Below are 20,782 nucleotides of genomic sequence, written 5' to 3' on the forward strand. Positions count from 1 at the left end.
ATCTCTTGTTCTTTGAAACCACAATAATGGGGAAGACTGTGACACCACGCTCAGACGTCTTCAGGAAAAGGGCTACCAAGCCACTTCTGAACCAGAGACAACGTCAGAAGCATCTTACCTGGGCTGTGGAGAAAAAGTTGCTCAGTGATCCAAAGTCCTCTTTTCAGATAAAAGTAAATTTTGTATTTCATTTGGAAATCAAGGTCCCAGAGTCTGGAGGAAGAGTGGAGAGGCACAGAATCCATGTTGCTTGAAGTCCAGTGTGAAGTTTCCACAGTCAGTGATGATTTGGGCTGCCGTGTCATCTGCTGGTGTTGGTCCACTGTGTTTTCTGAAGTCCACAGTCAACGCAGCCATCTACCAGGAAATTTTAGAGCACTTCATGCTTCCTTCTGCTGACAAGCGTTATGGAGATGATGATTTCATTTTCCAGCAGGACTTGGCACCTGCCCACACTGCCAAAGGTACCAAAAGCTGGTTCAATGACCATGGTGTTACTGTGCTTGATTGGCCAGCAAACTCACCTGACCTGAACCCCATAGAGAATCTATGGGGTATTGTCAAGAGGAAGATGAGAGACACCAGACCCAACAATGCAGATTACCTGAAGGCCGCTTTCAAAGCAACCTGTGCTTCCATACCACCTCAGCAGTGCCACAGGCTGATTACCTCCATGCCACGCCACATTGATGCAGTAATTCATGCAAAATGAGGCCCAACCAAATATTGAGTGCATAGAAATTAACATACTTCTCAGAAGCCTGACATTTCTGTTTAAAATATCCTTTTTTTATTGATATTGATCTTATGTAATATTCTAATTTTCTGAGACACTGAATTTTGGGTTTTCATTATCTGTAAGCCATAATCATCAAAATTTCAAGAAATAAAGGAAATATCTTGAAATATTTCATAATAATATAATGTAATTAATCTATATAATACATGGGTTTCACTTTCTGAAATGAGTGACAAAAAATATTGACCTTTTTCATGTTATTCAATTTTTTTTAGATGTACCTGTAGTTTTGGAGCTATAAAGAAAAAGCCCTATCACCCATCAATCTTAAATGGGTTAACAGAACAGTTAACAAATCAGTATCAGATGAACGAAGGTCACACATTGGGGTATAGCTATGACAAATACCAAAGTCCCTTTAAGGCAGGGGTCTCCAACCATAATACTGGAGAGCTACCGTCCTACAGATTTCAGCTCCAACCCCAATCAAACACACCTGAACCGGCTAATCAAGGTCTTCAAGGGTTGTTAATTTCAGACAGGTGTGTTGGAACTGAAATCTGCAGGACGGTAGCTCTCCAGGAGCAGGGTTGGAGATCCCTGCTTTATAGTTTTTGCTATAGTCTTTGCAAATACTGAAGTGCCAGACCTTGTATTGCAAGCATCAGCATTTTAAAATCAACCCTAAACCTAACAGGAAGGCCAATGCAAGGACTCCAAGATGGGAGTGATATGATCTCTTATCCTAGTTCTAGTTAGGATTCTAGCAGCCGAATTTAGCATAACCTGCAATTTGTTTAGGGTAGCCTTTGAGGTAGCTCTAGCTCAGGGGTGTCAAACTCAGTTCCTGGAGGGCCGCAGCCCTGCAGAGTTTAGTTCCAACCCTGCTTCAACTCACATACCATGTTTTAAAATAAGCCTTGATTAGATCAGATGTGTTCAATTGGGGTTGCATCTAAACTGTGCAGGGCTGTGACCCTCCAGGAACTTTCCAGGAGTTTGACACCCCTGCTCCAGCTTTATGTTGAATAGTGTTGTGATACTTGATTCAAAAATATGATGTATGGCTATGACAATAATTAATAGACTGGACATCAATATGATGATTGTTTTAATATTGTATGTCTTAGTACAGACTGTGAGTCTTTGATGCTTTCGATTGGATAGCGCCGATGAACTTGTGTGAACTTTGTGTGACTTCCAAGGACACCTGCATCCAGTGGGAGGGGTGAGATAAAAAATTATTAGAAAAATGGTTCAAACTAGCAGGATTCCACTATTAGAAAGTACATCAGGAGGCGGCTGTCGTCTCAGCTTTATTGCTGTGTTGAATAAATTGTTATTTTGACATCTGGAGCTTTATTGACACATTTTAGAAGACATTTGTTTGTTCCACGACAATAGCACAGAATTAAACACGGAAATAATTACAGTAATTTAAGTGTATGATCAAATATAAATTATAACAGTTGGATATAGTCACAAAATAAACCCCTTTAGTTTGTGTAAGCTTGTATAAGATTCTGATCACCCTTTTTGGAGTTTATTTTAGACTAATGCCAGCATAATATGTGCACCAGAGTGTTATTTTTTTATATAGATGGTTGTAGTAGTAATTATTTATTTTCCCTTAATATAGATTTGATCAATATTCATTCATTGCCTCTTTTTTATTTCAGATACAGGGGCAAAAGATGTTAGAAACATGAAGTAAATTTTTTTTTTCTATCAGTTTTCTTCTTACAAATCTGAAGGTGGCATTTTAGATAAATATAAGTATCGTATGTGACTATGCATTATGCCCTAAGAATTAATGTTGGAGTGAAATTAGGTACAGAGTCAATTACAAAATATTAGCCTATAGCTAACTGTACATTAAAAAAAAAAGCCTTTAACCTTTTTTAGTAGGCCTACCATAAATGCCTAGGTTTAGGTATAATATTGCCAATTACAAAAGGATCAATACGATGCTGGCCTTTTCTGTATAATATTTTGAATTATTGTAACGTATTATATATTAATTTATCCTTGTTCATGTTCTTTACTGTACACAGGTAAGTCATTTGATCTACATTTATATTATATCTTTTACTCCCTCTGTACACAACAATATTGGGTTTGTTACTGTAAATTATACAATAATTAAAAATAAATTAAGGGAACCCAAGTATGGTATTATAATATACATTACAATGAGGCATTTTCGATAAGACAACTTTGTGTAGCGTCACTAGCAGTGCTTCACTGCTTCCGCCGAATAGTATCTTGTTTAAAAGAGCGATTGCACATTTAACGTGATTTAATTGGCCACCTTTTCTGTCGCGTTACGTCAACACAAAATCCTATTGGCTATTAAAAGTAGCAAGTATTACTACTGGCCAATCAGAAGCCTTCGCGCGGAATTTTGAATGTTTTTCAAACAATGGAAGTTATCCGTCTTATATCCCTCCGCAGATTGACAAAGAAAGTAGTTCTACATTTATATAATGCATTACACGCTAAATTAACCTTTGAACAAGGCTCCGATTACCTGGCTCCATTTATTATGCGATAGGCTATTATATGATATTTCAGTAAATAACTAGTAGTTGTTTTAATATTTTTGCGGAGGGATATATGCCGTCAGTCAAGACGGAAGCACGCGCTGCCTGTGCTGTTAGGTAGTAGTTTGAGTTAGTAACGGCAGGAGTGACCGGGACTGTAATCTTAATGCTGGTTTTAAAAGCTAGGGTTTGACATCGATGGAATATATTTTATCGTTTTGATATACGCAACCTCAGGTAAATCCTCGATTATTTTAATGTCAAGGATACAAAGGAACTGCTCAAATATTATTGACACACTGTGCTATCGACAGATGCGTAAATTACAATTAACTAAACAAATCGGTAACATTATTTTCATTTAGTGTGGTCACAAATATAGTTGGCAGTATTTGAGTCCACTCGGTCACTCAAACTAGTAAATGTGGCTTTATTCCTGAGCTTTTTGCCTGATATGTAGTGTTTTAAATACCTTTGGCCATGTGCTGATCTCGTGTCTTCAATTATGAATGAAAACGCAAAATTTGTTGAAATTATGCATTAATACACAATATTAATACATTGTTCTTTGTATAGTATATTATATTTAACATCAAGGATGATATTCGAGTAAGATTTCCATTAAATGTTATGGTAAAATATTGCATTTCCGTCGATGAAGATTCACAGCAGTCACGAGGTTGTAATTTTTGTGTTTTGTGTGTTTGTTAATCAAGGTAAGTTAAGTTGTTTTGAAATGCCTTTGCTTGGGAAGATCGTGGTGATCAAGAGAAATGGAGGAGATGGCACTGAATTTCCCCTCACAGCGTCCTGTCTGTTCGGAAGGTCAGTAACACTCTTTATAATCATGGCTGTTAAGGGTTTTAAGTTACTTAAAATACTGCCAAGTAGATGCAGTGAGGTGCATTGGAAAACAAAATATATAAGACTACTAACTTACTGTAACGCATACACAGCCACTGCAAGTAAAATTGAAGTGCACTTGCTTAAACTTAAACATTTGGTTACAAGTATCTTAATTGCAATTGATACAAAGAACTGTAATGTTTGGGACATGCGCTGTTCTTCTCGTTTGATGCCAGGCGGGCTTTTCACTGTTAAATTTGACGCAGGCAACCACTCCAGCCAATCAGAGACGGAGTATAACTCCTATATGCGTCTGTTTATTAAAATGTATAGCTATGCAAAATAACCTATGCGTTGTCTCAGTTTTTGTCAATGGTGGCTGGATGAGAAAATGAACTTACTATAAATATTTTTCACATTTTCTATGCATATTTTTGACGAAAAGGCGATTTTGTAGCACCAGGTATCAATGAAACGACAACAATATTGTGCTTAATGCAAATTAAACACAAAGTGTTAAGACATATCAGTGAAACTACACCTTGAACAAACACGTAAAGAAACACTGACTTTTTTTAAATCATATGCTTATTTCGACAGAACACAACTTTCAGCCAACCTGAAACAATGTTTAAAAATTTTTTCTGTTGATGTTAATATGAGTGAAGAATGAATTGTGACATTATGCATGTTTTAATGTGTATAATTTAAAAAATAAATCTTGAACAACCAATTATTAATGTACACTTGAGTGAGTAATGATGTATATTTGAGTAATGTGTAGTGAAACTAGAATGACCCAATAAATGTGCGATTCATGTTCCGTTGTTTTATGCCACATATCATGTGTCATATTTACCAGTAAGGCAAATGGGCATAGGAGTTTTAATGTGGACTCTTTACTGCTTTAGGAAGCTGGACTGTGATATTCGGATTCAGCTGCCACAGGTGTCTAAAGAGCATTGTAAAATTGAGCTGAATGAGAACAAGGAGGTAATTATATTGTGTTAAACTAAGTTTAAATATGTCTTGTTTTCAAAAACCATTTCTTTCCACAAATGAACACATGACATGCTAATTATTTATTGACTTGTCTCTTTTAAGCTCATTTTGACCAATTTGAGCTCTGTGAACCCCACATGTATTAACGGACAAGTTCTTAATCAATCAGAACGTTTAAAGCATGGTGATGTCATCACAATCATTGATCGTTCTTTCAGGTGAGTCAGATGTTTATTGCTATTATTTTAATGCTGGAAAAAAATCTTTCTTGGACAGTCGATTTTTGGTAGAATTTGTTTTATGTGGCTTATTCTTGTCAAAATGTCAGGTTTGAGTACCCACCGCCTAAGACACCGAAGAAGACGACGCTGTCCACACCTGGAAAAGGCAAAGCAGTTCAGGTGTGTGCTTTATGCGAGTCTTACAAGACAGGTGATGGGTGTTAACATGTTATTTCTTCCCTACCCTGTTCCCTTGGAAGAAGGTTCTTCCAGGTTAAAAATGAGGCTAGCGTATGCGCTGGTTCAAAGATGAGCGTGCGCGGTGAGAGGGGCGGGGTTGTGAAGTAACGGAGGGTGGAAGTGTGAGCGTGGAAGTATCAAGAGCTGATAAAATGTAAAAACTGTAACTTGAATGCAATGTAAGTCGCTTTGGATAAAAGCGTCTGCTAAATGCATAAATGTAAATGAGCGGATGTGAAGGATGAGGGAATAAAGTGTGTTAGCGGAGTAAACGTGGTGCTTAATTGATTTAACAATATGTATTTTTTGATTGTTTTTTTTTTTTTTTTTTCTTAAAGGCTTTGCAAGAGCAGCAGGAAAAAGGCACACCTGTTCCTGTGGACAAGAGGAAGTCAGAGCATTCGTTTGGTTCGTGTTCATGAGATTTGAGGCTTTATTCTCTGTTTCTGTTGTAGTAGTCTTGGTAGAATAATAATAATTGTTTTATTGGCTAGTAGTTATTTCATATCAATGATTGTCATGTGTACTGTATTTACAGATACTTGTTTAAAAGATGGGTCAAATGTGCTACCATCTGTGGAACAAACTGTTGAGACTGAACCAGAAGGAGGCAAACTTAAAAAGGACAGTATGTCACCTTTTTGTGAGCTGTACCAAATGGTCAAACAGGACCTTGTTGCAAAATCACCATGGATGTCTGAGCTACCAAAAACACCTCTTGCAAGACCTCAGTTTGGTCACGAGAAAGTTCTTGTTGCAGATGTTAAAAGTAGTCCGATACCAGTCCCAAACCCATCTACCAAGAAGCGAAGATCCTCGAAATCCAATTCTGAAGATACGACTGGACCAGCTATCCCTCAGAGCTCATTGAATGCAAATGTGGAAGAAAAACCCACTGACGATATGCCATCTGTAGGGTCCAGTACCCCCTCATTAACAGAGAAAATTATAACTCCTGTCTCCCAGAAGAAGAGAACACCCTTGAAAACACCTCAGAGGTTTAGTGCTGGTGAGGTAGTCCAGCAGATTCACTTCGAGCCACAGCCCGAAGAGAAAACTCCTAAATCCCCGAAAGGAAGGCGAAGTGGTGGATCACAGAATCAGAGACTTGCTCAAAAACCTTCAGTCCAGCCTCAGACTCCAGGCTCTGAGGATAAAAATACTGAAGTGAAAATGTCACCAAGAACATCTCCAAGAGCAAATGCTGGCAAAAGGTTTCAAGTGCAAGGTGTTCTGCCTGAAATTAAGGCTACCACGTCAGCTTCCAAGAAGCAAGGTGAGATGGCTTGTTTTTCTCCTTATGAATGAATTTGTAGTAGGGGTCTGCAATTAATCACATGCGATTGTCATGCGCATCTCCTCAGTAAAGCCGGTTCTGTGATTAGTAGTAAACTTCCATCACGTGCTTTCAGATGGAGCGGCATTTAATACTCAGAACGTAGTTCGCTGTAGGTATGAAAATTTCTTATCACGATTATAGTGACCAAAATTACCATGGTTATCAGTATTATCGTGGTGTTCAAAAAATACAGACACATAAATCACTTCGTTTTATTTAAAAATCAACAAACAAAAAAAATTACTTTTGTTTGCGTAATCACTAAAACAATAACATTACTAATGATGTTCGGATTTTAAATGACAACTTGACTGACAACAGTTTAATAGGATGTTCTCACATCTAATGTAAATGTTCAAATAAAGCTTTGAAAAGGTAGGGTAAACGTACATATTAAGCTCCCCAAAATCTACATTGAGACATTTTTAGTGCACAAGATATTGGTTTCAGTACAAAAAAATTGTTAAAATATTAATCTCACACACAAATATTTCATTTTATTTTAAATGACAAAAGCATTTCAATTAAGATGATCATCATTAAATTCAATAAGTCTGGCTGTGCTTAATGGACACATTTTTGTACCCTTTAAGCCCATTCCTGTTCCCATTAAGCTCACATCGTGTTTTTAAAAAAAGCTTATTTATTTTAAGGGAAATGTATAAAGAATAGTTGTAAAAATATTTTTTTTGAAGGTACAAAGTCAATCATAAAAAAACAAACACTAAAAATCAAGCAACAAGGCATTTAAGTCGATCAGTTATATATTCATAATGAAGTGTCATCTAAGCACATTGCAACATCTATACTAGTCCACGTTCAGCTAAATAACTCAGTCAAAAATTAAATAAAACAAACCATTAAAACATTTAATTCATGGGGTTGATCATAGAAATTAGCCTCATTATGAAACCTGTTTTTAAATGGATGTCAACTTATCTATAGTCTCTTAAGGCTGGAATCCACTACACGATTTTTGCCCGATTTTCCACAGATTTACTGTCTGGAAAAGTTGATGGAAGTTGCCAAAGATCAGAGCCAGTCTGTAGATTTGAGTTGACAGAATCCATAGAAAATCGATTAACTTAAAGTAACAATCATCAGTTAATATTTAAAGTCTGTTTATGAAGTATTTACATAGACGTTCAATGTGGAAGAGCTTAAAGAGCAGACTAAGCTTAATTGGAGCAGCAACAATTTAATAAATTTCATGTAATATTTATTAATGACAGGATTTTGCCAAATAATTGGTCTAGATAATGTATTACGTTCATACTTATTTTAATATTATAAACTATTAGCTATTTATGAAATTATACTTTTTCTTATTGATGTCACACTGAAGCTGTGATTTTCATAGTAGTGTACCCTTTAAGCTCACCTTAAAATATGACATGTTTATAAATTACAGCACTGTAAAACCACAGACCAGCAATAAACTGTCAATTTATAATATTTAGAGCTGCCACTAACGACTATTTTTATTTCAATTAATCTATCAACTAATTTGATTAATCGATTATTCTAAACGATTGATTCCCCACAAAAAAAAATCAACAATTTTACTTAAGAATATTTTATTAAACCAAATGAAATCCTTTTTTTTTAAAGCAAAAGTAATGTGCAACAGGGCAAGCAGCAAGTGAAGAACATTTGCCGCGGGTTCCTTCGAGATTTTCCTATTGGGTTTTATAATGGGGTTTTTCAATTTATGAGTAAAATAAAGCCGGTGTTAAACACAAATTGATACTTTTACGTTTTGTTCTACAACATAAATTACAAACATCCATACCCAAAACAAAAAATTTGAAGCAGTTATGTTCATTTTTGAAAAAGTATGTTTTTAATAAATAACTGGATAAGAATGTTTAGGCTGTGAGTGTGTGTGTGTGTGTGTGTGTGTGTACAGTTTACATTGTAGAACAAAACGTAAAAGTATCGTCAAGTTATGTTTACCACGGGCTTTATTTTACTCATAAATTGAAAAACCCCATTATAAAACCCTATAGAAAATTCTCGAAGGAACCCGCTCGGCGAATTACTCTTCCGGGTTCTGACGCCATATTCACCCACGCATTACAAAGGCCTGCAGGGAGTGCCGATGGCCTGACGATTGTTTTTACACATTATTGCGTGATATAATCCTTTTTTAATATTGACCAAGCACCATTTAATTAAAATATCCACTTAAAGGAACACTCCACTTTTAAAAAAATATTTAAAAATATTTAAAAAATTATAAAATAATTTTTTACTTTGAGTTTTTCTTTTTCACCAAACGAAAATAAGGATACTGATAAACGTAGGGCACAAGACTCTGTCGTCTTTGGAGCTCCCTATGAAATAACGAGAGAAAATACTGTCAAGTTCAACAGTATAATGAAAAAATATTAATGGTAACACTTTACAATAAGATGTCATTTGTTAACATTAATGTATTAACTAGCAATACATTTATTAATCTTTGTTAATGTTAATAAAATAGTCGTTCATTGTTTGTTAGTTCACAGTGCATTCATGTTTACAAACACAACTTGTGATTTTAATAATGCATTAGTAAATGCTGAAATTAACATGAACTAAGATTAATAAATGCTGTGGAAGTATTGTTCATTCTTATTTCATGTTAACTAATGAACCTTATTGCAAAGTGTTGCCATATTAACATCTAAACTGATACTTTAACCTGTTATCTTGTGTACCCGTATTTTAAGCTCTTTAACCTATAGTTGCACCGGTGCCACTGAAGTCATGCAGTAAGAGTACTGCTAATTCAGAATTAATGTGCATCTAGAACGACCGCAGATGAGGCATTAAGTGCATGGCACTGCAACCGGCTTAACATTTTACAGAGTTTAATGTAGCAATGTGGTCGTTCAGTTTTTCAAGATCAGTTTTAATCGTGTAACTGTTAATAGATTTGCACAAAGAAATAGTGTTACTATGCACAGGCCGTATTGATTGCAAATACAAAAATAAGAGAACGCGGTACTTATTAAAATAATCACCCTTTACTTAAATATATGAACACAGAAAACCTCTGTTAACAGGTTAATGTAACATTTCCCATTCAGTGACTAGTAAAATAATGGCAACTTACTCTGAGCACGGCTCTTATCGGAGTAGCTGCGACTGCTGCCTCTTCTTGTTTGACAGGTATCAGGGTTAAGGTGCAATACTGCCACCTGGAGGTATTTACGTGTGGTGTTATCATAAGAATCCTGCTCATTTTAAATATTGCGGTTATCGCCAATACCGGTATATCGCGACACCCCTAGCATAGATCATTGAATCGGATGAGACCATTTAGCATCTCGCTCAAAAATAATAATAATTTTTCCTATTTAAAGCTTGACTCTTCTTTAGTTACATTGTGTACTAAGACCGATGGAAAATTAAAATTAGCGATTTTCGAGGCCGATATGGCTAGGAACTATACTCCCATTCCGGCGTAATAATCAAGGAACTTTGCTGCCGTACCATGAGTGCAGCAGGTGCAATTATATTACGCAGTGCCTGAAAGTAGTCCCCAGCTAGGTAACTAGTTATGATATACCTGGGGATATTACCAGTGTTGTCACACGTCGATTCACTGGTGGGAAAATTTCCTCACCGTCACAACCCTAGTGGACATCAAAACGTGTAAACTCAGAGTGAGGATTTGAGCTTTTATTTTGAAATCGCAATGAATTCTCCTGTGTTTTTGTAGATTTATAAATGATTTACCTTACCAATCTGATGAAATGGCGCACGTTGCGTTCCCAGATAAACGTTATTAACCCAAACTCACAACAACATGCAGAGATGGCGTTTGAGACGCTCCACATGTAAATGATAACAGTTTCTGTGGAACTACTGTGAACGGAGCCATTGTGTGATGCATGTACTTAACCTACACGCATGGAAATGAGTAAAGCACATATACGGTGTTAGAACTGCATCGCATATAATTATTTAATTAAATCATAGCGTTTGTGAATTCACAATTATGCTTAATTATGATTTTTTTTTTAAATGGGTTTAATATGTCATTTAATAGTCTAATGTGTTTTATGGATTCTCGTCCGTGAAATGCGTCACTTCCGGTATTTTGCTGGTTTGTCAACGCGAGCAAAGTAAAGTCGATGAATTTTAAAAAGTCGACTAAAATCGAATCACGACAGCCCTAATAATATTATGGATGTAAAAGTACAAGCCAGTAATGCCTGTGAAGTAATATTAGCGTAGCACACAATCTTTTACAGCTAGTCAGCTAACTGTTCTGTAGCATCTACGCTGTGTTGATAAAACTGTCTTTTGGATCTAATGTAATTATTTCCCACATTCAAGTTCCAGGTTATAATGTGCAAAAGTCTGAGCATTAATCTCATAATTTTACAATAAGTAGTGAAAGTTATTTAAAAAAAGTGTAAACATCTAAAAAAAAACACACATTTAAGGGGCTCCTTTTGTTGAAAGTTTTTAGACAGCTTTCAAAATGGCCGCCGGACAGTGTGAAAACATGGAGACTCCTATCTCAATGATCTGATTGACTTGAAATTATAGGAGGTATATAGTAACAAACAATCAATTGGTTAAGCCATCAAGTAAGATAATACATTTTTTCTTTTTATAATCTGATCTCAAAAAATGGAAGTGTGCTTAATGGGTACCTTTAACCTAAACCTCACATTTCAACCTTTAAATAAAGAAAAGTTAAGTCAAAATGATAATTGATTAATAAAAGATATGTATTTTATCTGCTCCGTAAATAATTCTAGATAACTTATCTGAATTGTTTAAATGTGTAGAATCCACATAAGCTTGTTTTTCATTAACCAGTCGGTCCTAAAATCCACTCACTGACAGCAGGTGGCGCTTATGGAAAAGCTGAATTACAGCTGTTTCCCGTAAACTCCATGGACAAAGGAATATTGCGATTAAGAACACTTCCTTTAGGTATTACATGGAGCTAAAATGAAAACACAATTCTATCGAATATAATTATTTCATATTCATTTGTATAATTCCCTTGGTACTCTTTTAAAACGTCCCAGCTTTTCCACCCTGTTGTCACTCAAAACGAAACTACTCTGCGTGCTGTGCGCACCTGAGACTGTTACTTAAAACTGTGTTATGCTGGACAGTATTTATTTATCGTGAGTTGTTCATATCGAGGTAATCTAATACGGTTTTAATGATAATTAAACAGAAATGCTAATACTAACCGTGGGGAATTTTATCAAACCGGTAATCGTTCCATTCCTAGTTCACTGACAAGCTATGCAATATCGATTATTGTAATATCGATTCGTCTACGATTTATGAGTGCGGTTTTGCATAGCTTTTCGGTGAACAACAGCTCTGTGTATGAAATGGCGCTCCATCTGAGAGCACGTGATGGAGATTTACTACTAATCACAGAACCGGCTTTACTGAGATGCAGCACATGACAATCGCATGCAATTAATTGCAGAGCCCTAATTTGTAACACATTAGAAGTCTGCATTCTGAATCCACCATTTGTCATTTAGGAAAATGTTGCAAATATATGTGCCCATTTTAATCATTCATTATACTTTCGTTTTGTTTTGTCCTATAGATGAGACTTTGGTTAATGAGCTAAGTGACGGTAGTGAATCTCACAATGAAGTAACCGTTCCGAAATCAAAGAAAAAACGAGTGTCCTTTGGTGGTCAGTTAAGCCCAGAGCTATTTGATAGATGCCTGCCTCCAAATTCCCCTCTTCGCCGTGGGGCTACCCCACGACGCAGTTTGGGTCTTCCCCAAAATCCCCAATCTCTCAGACGACGAGCATCCACCATTGGTCTTATGGTAATGCACAAAGCACCTTTTTTTAGGATCCTTAAATCTTTGAAACTTCTGAAGTCTTTTAATTCAGTTTTTCCCCCTTATTTTTTTAGGCTCTTCGACTTGCAAAAACCTTTCCATGGGCTCAAAAAAGTTCTCCAAAGAGAGCTTCACCTAAACAGACAGCATCTCCAGCGAAGACTCCGTCACCTGGCAAAAAGTCACCGAGTACAAAGGCTAAAACTCCATCACCTAAACCTCAAAAGTCACCATCTGGATCAAACAAGGCAGCTACACCATCCTCTACTCCTGCTACACCCAGGACACCTGCATCTGCTAAGAGAGCTTCAACTTCAGCTATTGAGGCTGTGAGTGACTTGTCTTTAACTGAGGCACCTAGGATGCAGGGGCGGTTTTCAGTCTCTCGTATCAGTACTACATCACCTGTCCAGGACCAGGGGGACAAACCTGAACCTCAGTCAACCATTGCAGAAGACGGGCCCCAGAAATGTGTAACACCAAAGATACCTTTAAGGAGGAAGAGCATGAAGTCTTCTGCAAGAAAAACACCCAAAAGTGCAGTTAAAAGTGCATTTGGTGTCATGCGTTCAAGACGCAGTGGAGCATCACGGGCTAATCTAAAAGGTGAAACATTTAAATTGGTTCTGGCAGTGCTTTCCTGTTAAGAATACAAAATCTTTCGTCAGTTTAAATCTACTTTTATTTATTTTTTTTCTTTGTTTTAAGTGTTGAACTCTTGGGCTGATATTGTGAAGTTTGGTCTGACCAAACCTCAAACGGAAGTTACAGCAAAGAAAAAAACTTTGAAGAGCAGTATAGTGAAGAAAACTGCAGTGCCAAAACCCAAGGTAAAATGCAAAAGATTATCAGTCTCAAAATAAAGGTTTTTGTTCTGATTAATTGTTCAAATTTCTGTTCGTTTTTATTCAATGAATGGCTCATTAATTTGTGACTATTACAAATTGCATTTAACTGTTGCTTACCTATACAGACACCTGCACGGAGGCTGAAAGATGATGTCAGCACTGGGCATGCAGCTTCTCCAGTAACCATTGTTGTGGGTAAAGCCCATATGAGGACGAACCAGTCTGTTGGTGTTGCACCTAAAATAGTGCCAAACATAGCACTATTCAAGAAGGACATGAAAATGGATGAGGATTTGACAGGTTTGTTCAATGTTGAAGAACACGATGTATGCAATTAATGTTTGATGAAATTGTTAGTTTAAATTCTATGTTTTGTGTAATGTTAGGTGTTGCAGAGATTTTCAAAACACCAGCCAACACCAGGTCTAAGAATAGAGTTCCTGTGAATAATGGATGTCCAGAGATTCCTCTGGATGAGATTTCAGTGATGAAAACACCAGAAGAATCAGGTAATTGTTTCAGATTTGTGTCACAAGTGATCTACAGTGTATTATATTTGATATAACTGTGATTTCATGCTTTTGTTTTTCATTTCCCACACAGGTGAAATGATGGTGTCACCATTAAGTGTGGTCTCCACTGCCAAACGTGGTTGCTACAACAATGAAGCAGTGACACGACTTCTTCTGGACAACCAGGATGGTAGTTTGTTGGAAGACGGAGGTCTTTCTCAGCTCCCTGACAACTCAAATGAGGCAAGTTGCCAAGACATCATTCCAGATGTGGAGACCCCTTCTGATGTACAAACGGCGGAAGAGGAGGCTGACCCTGAAGCGGTGGTGAAAACCCCAAAACAGAAAGCAGCACCATCCTTGTGCCTCACGGGAGTCAAGCGACTCATGAAGACACCCAAACAGAAGGCCGAACCAATTGAGGACTTACGAGGAAAGCTGCTCAAGACCCCCAAAGAATGTAAACCTTCCCAGGATGAAAGTCTAGAAGGCGTTAAGGAACTCCTAAGGACTCCCAAATACAGGGGAGCTCCAGTGGAAGACATGGTTGGAGTGAAAAGAGTGATGCAAACCCCAAGAGAGAAGAGCAGTCCTGTACTCTGTGCTGCTGGTCTTCAGAGGCTTATGAGAACACCCATAGAAAAGGCTGAGCAACATGAAGACCTGACTGATGTGAAAGAACTGATGAAAACACCAAAAATAAAGGGAGCTATGGTGGCGAATCGGTTAGGGGATTCGACACCTAAGCAGAAGAGAAATCAAGTTGAAGAGGACCTAACTGGTGTTCAACAACTGATGAAGACCCCTAAACACAAAGGAGAACCAGTTGAAGATCAAATGGGTGTACAAAGGCTGATGCAGACTCCCAAAGAGAAAGTTGAACCTGTAGAGGACTTCTCTGGTTTGAAGCAGACTCCCAAGCAAAAAGGAGATCCTGTCAGCAGTCAGTTTGGAATCGGTGACCTGATGAAGACCCCTCGACTTAAAGAAGCAATGGCACAGGATTCAACTGGGCTTAAAGAACTTGAACCAGAGAATAGCTCTTCCCTGACAACAGAAAGTAGAGTGACTGAGCCTACTGAGGTAATGGGTTACCCGATTAAACACTCACACCATGTTTTCTCAGTAGATAATTTAGCTGACAATGTGAGTTTCGTCTTACTGCTTACTTGCATTGTAGAAATGTAAAGCTTCTTTGGATAGATGCTTTACTAACGCACTAAACATTCTGTAATGGTTGACTTCATTCTTTGTTTTAAAAGTAATTGGGAATTGTTTTTATTTCCTTCAAATATAATTAAACCTTGTATTTTTAATTTTTAGATACAAGAACCAGTGGAAAGTGGCTCTGCATTCATGCCAATTGAAGGGGAGTTAAATCTGGGTAACGCACATTTGTTCTCATCTATTTTGTTGTTCTTAGTCCTAAAATTTGGTTAACTACTTGGATTACTAAATTAAATGGTTTTGACTTGTAGGTTTGGATGAGGAATGTGACAAAGAAAATTTCTGTCCAGTTGAACCCATGGAGACTGAAGTTGTAAAATCTGTGGATCTCCAGTGCACCTCTAAAGCAGTTGAATCTAATCGGAGTGATCAAGAGATTGAGACCGTAATTCCCCAGGAAAAACACCCTGACCAGAATGAAGAGTCAGTTTCAGTTGAAGCTATTGATGTCTTTTCCTCTGGGGCAGATGAGAAAACCCAGGAGCAGTCTGAAGAAACTGTATGCGTATCTGATAATACAAACGCAACAGTTGAAGCTACTCCAACTTCATCCACTGCTGAGCAAGAGGAGCTAATCAAGTCTCCACCTGGCAAGAAAATTCAGCATGGCAGTCGAGGAAGAGTAGCACAGAAATCCAAAAATGAAATGGCCAAAGCACCTGCTGTGTTGTCATTAATTGAAGAGGAAAATATGAGTAGTCCAATTCCAGCTAGCCCTACCAGGGGAAGGAGAGGCAAGAAACTTCTTGACGTTCTGGAAAAGACCGCCAGCCCAGTCAGAAAATCAGCCCGTAGTAGAGTTCCCAAGCACAGCTTTGTGGAAGAAGAGGCAAAGAATACAGAGGCTTCCCAAGTACTTGTAGAGTCCATAAATACTCAGATAACAGACAGCCTGCCTGTCGTTACCAAAACCAGGAAAGGAAGGAAAGCTAAACAAGATGCTGCAGTTGTGCCCACTGTTGATGCAAATGCCGTTGACCCACAGTGTACTGATGCCAATGAAGAGCAGGTCCAAGCCCCTGTTGTGAAATCTGGGAGGAGAAAGAAGATGGATAAAATAGAGAGCCAACCTTCAGAAGAACTTGAAAAGACAACTACTGAAATTGTTTGTGAGGAAAATGCTGTTGCACCAGAGGATGTCAAGTTGCAGGCTTCACTAGGTACTGAAACTGTCTCTGCAACTAGAGCTAGGAGGGGAAGGCCAGCAAAGAAGGAATGCTTGAAAACTGAGCCAACACCTGCTTTGGAAAGCGAAATTGCAAGTACTCATGCTGTTGTAGTGACACCTGTAGCAAAGTCAGGGCGAGGAAGGAAAGGTAAAAAAGAAACTGTCAAGGACAAACCCGTGGATGACGATGATGTCACTGTTTCAAAAGCTGAGGCAGATGTTGACCATAAAGAGGAGCCTCAAACACCTGTGGTCAAATCTGGCAGAGGAAGAAAGGCCAAACAGCAGAAACCACAAATAGATGAAGAGGTTGTTGACCAACCTGCTGTAGATACCAGCACACATTTACCTGTGACTGAAGAACACCCTGAAACTGTGGTAAAATATGTGAGGGGTAGTAGGAAGACAAAGCAGTCAAAGGTGACCGTTTCAGTTGAGGCTGAAGAGAACGTTGTCAGCCTGGTTGAACAAGCAGAGGCCCCTGTTGTGAAATCTGTTCGAAAAAGGGCTGTTATTGCAAAGGAACCCGAAATGGTGGCAGATGTTTCTGTCAAAAGAAGCCGCCGTGCTGCTGCACCACCAGTCACTGTGGTGTCTAGCCGTGCACGTAAAGCAGTTGCCAAGGCAGAGTCTGAGGTTACGGAGGATGTGACTTCATCAGAAGAGCCAGTTAAGCCTGTTAAACATACCAGGAGAACAGCAAAAGCACCTGAATCAAAGAAAGAAGAAAATACCATGACACAAGCAGATTCACAATTTGTTGCTGTTGAGAATACAACGGTTGTTGCACTGGAGAAAGTGAAAAGAGTACGTGGCAAAAAACAGAAGGATTCAACTAAGGACATCCCTAAAAACCCAATCAAAGAATCTGATACAGCTGAGGAAGCTAATGAAATTAAATCCTCAAAACCGGTTTACTGGAGCCCAGATTTGGTCATCTGTAAAGATATTGAAACTTCTACAGATGTAAAAGAACTACATGTGAAGAAATCCAAAAGATTAGGCATATTACCAGCTGAGACAACCTCCACAGAATCAAATCAATCAGCTGATCTGCCACCCAGAGGCCGCAGAGGGAGGGGAGCGAAAAAAGAACCTCCCGTTGAAGACTCTCAAGAAGCAGCTCAGGTAAATGTTAAGCCATTGAGAGGAAAGGCAGTGGCTCCCTCCGTGCCCAAATCAGAGCCCACTGATGGCAAGACATCAACTCCCCTCAAAAGGAAAAGGAATGAGTTGATTGAGGTAACGGATGAGTCAGTAAATAAGGAACCTTTGCCAAAGAGAAGAGGCAGAGTAGCCAACAACACTGAAGTCTCAAGCAAAGAGAAAACATCTGAAGCTGAACCAGAAAAGGCTGAGCCTACTCCCAAGAAAACTGGTAATAGAGCTGCAAGAGGACAGAAAAGGACAGCCCAGGAACCAGATCCAGCACCTGCTAAGGCTCAAGAGTCTGTTTTAGGTAAGCGTAATGTAAATGCTGTCCTCAGTGTATTCCTGAAGGGTTCAAGAACTTTACATTGGGGTTTAGTAAGAAGTGGGTGTTCAGTGAACCTGAACCTGTGCAACTTGGGACTTTAAAGTAGTTTGTTCAGGATAAGGTTCTTTTCAGATGTAGCCATATCTTTCAGTGAATTTGTCACATCAGTATTGCTGGTTATAGCCTTCAAATATTGTACCAAATATTTTGCTGCCATGAGCTCACATGGTTTGGGGATGATTAAACCAATAATGCTATTGGGCTTGATAAGTGCCTTTGCTCTATAACAGTTTAGACTTGTGTTTTATGTACATGAATGTGTGGTAATTATTAGATTTTCTGTTTTGCATTTGTTTTTCATGCTGTGCTGTACTATTCACCTGTTGAGAGTATAATGGTAATGTTTTGTGCTCCCACAGGAACCACCACTCGAAAAGGGAGTGTGAAAAAGGTAGAGGAAGTAGACGTCCCTACAGAGGCAGCTCCTGTTAGACGCACCAGGAGGAAGTAAAGCACTGATCTTACAGAGTGGTCTTAATTATCTATTCTCTGTAATCTCTTAAAAAAAAAAAAAAGGTTTAGTTTTATGTTTGTAATATTTCATTATGCCTTTTTCTATATATTTGTTTTTTTTTCAGTTTAATTTTAGCTGCTTTTATCTTGGGGAAAACTGTACACTTATCAGATATGTTTGTTCTTTTAAACTTAGAGGATGGGGGCATTGAGACACGCAGACTTTATTTCAAGAAAATGTTTAAAGTTGAAAAATTTCTACTTTTGAACTGTAACTTGGCTCAAAAACATGCATCTTCTATATTCCCTTCCTTCATGTTTTTATTTTTATTTTTTAAAAGAATAAAGTGAGGGGTGCAAAACCAGGCTTATCGGTCACAATTTTTTAATAAGCCCAAGAGTGTGTAATATGCTGTATTAGGTAGTGTACATGTGACATGCTTAAGTTTTCATTAAAAAGATTTGTCACCATGGGTTTTTGTTTGTTTCTCTATCTATAGATGCAAACTCCTCACCTTTTGGTGAAAACTCACCTTTTTGAGATCAAAATTGGTCACCTACGAGATTTGTGTAGATCCAATGAGAAAGTGTGGTTGGGGGATGGGGGGGTCTTTTTACAGTATCATTACTACCAATTCAAATCTGTACCCGCTTGTCAACCACTTCTAAATGCTCGTGTGTTTTTGCGTGCGCGCTCTGGTTTCGAATTACAAAACCACAAGTTTATGTACGTTTTTGCAGTGTATTGTAGCCAATCACAGGCATCTCTGTTGAAAGCAATGGCCAGTCAGAGGTGTTTTCTGTAGGTTAATCAGAACAAATTTTTTTTCGTTTACAGAGTTCTAGACACTTGCAGATTTACCTAATATACTCCGAGAGAGACAAAACGTACACATACAGTGTAAATAAGAAATTGATTAGTATTTTTCCCATAAACTCGGTCAGTTGCACTATGAGCTTTGCGGTTTCTCTAGAATCACTACATAATCCACTGACAATTTGAAGAAAAGTTTTGTCTAAGTGGACCGAGCGTCCACGTATACGGTTTCAAGATTGACAAATGCGAGTGTAAGAATTACGTGAGTAATTGTTTGCGATTGTTCCGTCCGTCACTGCTATGATTGACAGTGATAACTGCCCTGGGTGGAACTATCTATCTGACAAACCGATGTCAAAAATAGACCTGTGCATTAAGTGATGCAGAGTAAATTCAGAGTAACAAAACTACAACAGCAACCAGTCTGTTGGCTGAATATATTTAGCAGCTTCTACAGTTAAAACACTCCTTTTAAGGAGTGTTAAATGATGTGTCCTTTTTAAGGCAATGTTTAAAAAATTTAGTTTTTAAAATCTAAAAATACTTAATATTTAATGCATTATTATTTAATTATACTTGATATAATCACCATTTTATAATAAATTCAAAATCAAGACCTGAAAACTAGGGAGTGGAAATGGCAGCTGAGCTATTGAGTGGTCATCTGCTGGATATAATGGTAATTTCATGTAATTCTCAAAAGTTTCCTTTTTGTTTTCCATAAGGTTTTTTGGCACATTGTTTCGTCATCTCCATGAATGAAAAGTGAGTTTTTAAAGTGAATTTTACTGCACAACTGTGAAGTTAAAAATAAGGCTTTTAAATATTGTATACGTGTTAAGTTTTTTGTGTGTGTGTGTGTGTGGTGGGGTGGGGTTGCGGGTCTTTGTCACCTTTTTCACCCATGATGTGTTTGCATCCCTGTCTATCACTTAAAGATGTTGAGACCATTTGTTATACACTCTCTGGCCACTTTATTAGGTACACCTGTTCAATTGCTTGGTTACACAAATTGCTAATCAGCCAATCACATGGCAGCAGCTAGGCATCTAGATGTGGTGAAAATGACTTGCTGAAGTTCAAACCGAGCATCAGAATGGGGAAGAAAGGGGATTTAAGTGACTTTGAACGTGGAATGGTTGCTGGTGCCAGATGGGCTGGTCTGAGTATTTGAAAAAATGCTGCTCTACTGGGATTTTCTACTGGGGTCGGGGCACACCTCTTACATGAAAAACTGTTAGTGGTGTATATCCACTACATTTACAGCAGTTAAATTACCATGGTATGTTATATAAATCATGGTAATGAACACTACAACAGCATAAATGATCTCAGAAATCATGTTTTATATTGTGTTCTTTGTACTTGTTATGATGTTGATGTACAAATCTGAACAAGACATGTAAAATATCAATTCTAAGATGGCCCAAACAGTGTTTTTTGTCCTTTCTGCTCTGGACA

General features: G+C 37.9%; 1 protein-coding gene across 2 annotated transcripts; it reads left to right on the forward strand.

Moving 5' to 3' along the window:
• The first annotated feature begins 3,181 nt into the window (after positions 1-3,181).
• On the forward strand, positions 3,182-18,977 carry LOC306857517 (uncharacterized protein). Of its 2 annotated transcripts, XM_079397496.1 has the most exons (16): positions 3,182-3,519; positions 3,999-4,107; positions 5,040-5,121; positions 5,233-5,348; positions 5,459-5,531; positions 5,930-5,999; positions 6,130-6,867; positions 12,512-12,744; positions 12,834-13,365; positions 13,468-13,589; positions 13,733-13,907; positions 13,994-14,116; positions 14,211-15,202; positions 15,443-15,503; positions 15,598-17,973; positions 18,411-18,977. In XM_079397496.1, exons 2-16 carry the CDS (start codon positions 4,019-4,021, stop codon positions 18,500-18,502), a joined length of 5,874 nt encoding a protein of 1,957 aa, XP_079253622.1. In that variant the 5' UTR covers positions 3,182-3,519; positions 3,999-4,018; the 3' UTR covers positions 18,503-18,977. The 2 variants fall into 2 exon arrangements, with proteins under 2 accessions (XP_079253622.1, XP_079253623.1); XM_079397497.1 differs by lacking the exons at positions 3,999-4,107; positions 5,040-5,121; positions 5,233-5,348 and having other exon boundaries at positions 3,364-3,519.
• The last annotated feature ends 1,805 nt before the right edge of the window (positions 18,978-20,782 follow it).

Source organism: Barbus barbus (genome assembly GCF_936440315.1).
Source record: "Barbus barbus genome assembly, chromosome: 38".
Taxonomy (NCBI): Eukaryota; Metazoa; Chordata; class Actinopteri; order Cypriniformes; family Cyprinidae; genus Barbus; species Barbus barbus.

Bases quoted from the DNA above. Each gene is read 5' to 3' on its own strand.
- LOC306857517 (XM_079397496.1), top strand. From the start codon at position 4,019: ATGCCTTTGCTTGGGAAGATCGTGGTGATCAAGAGAAATGGAGGAGAT. The intron at 13,366-13,467 runs GTGAAACATTTA...CTTTGTTTTAAG, and splicing joins ATCACGGGCTAATCTAAAAG to TGTTGAACTCTTGGGCTGAT. The intron at 15,203-15,442 runs GTAATGGGTTAC...TTTAATTTTTAG, and splicing joins GAGTGACTGAGCCTACTGAG to ATACAAGAACCAGTGGAAAG.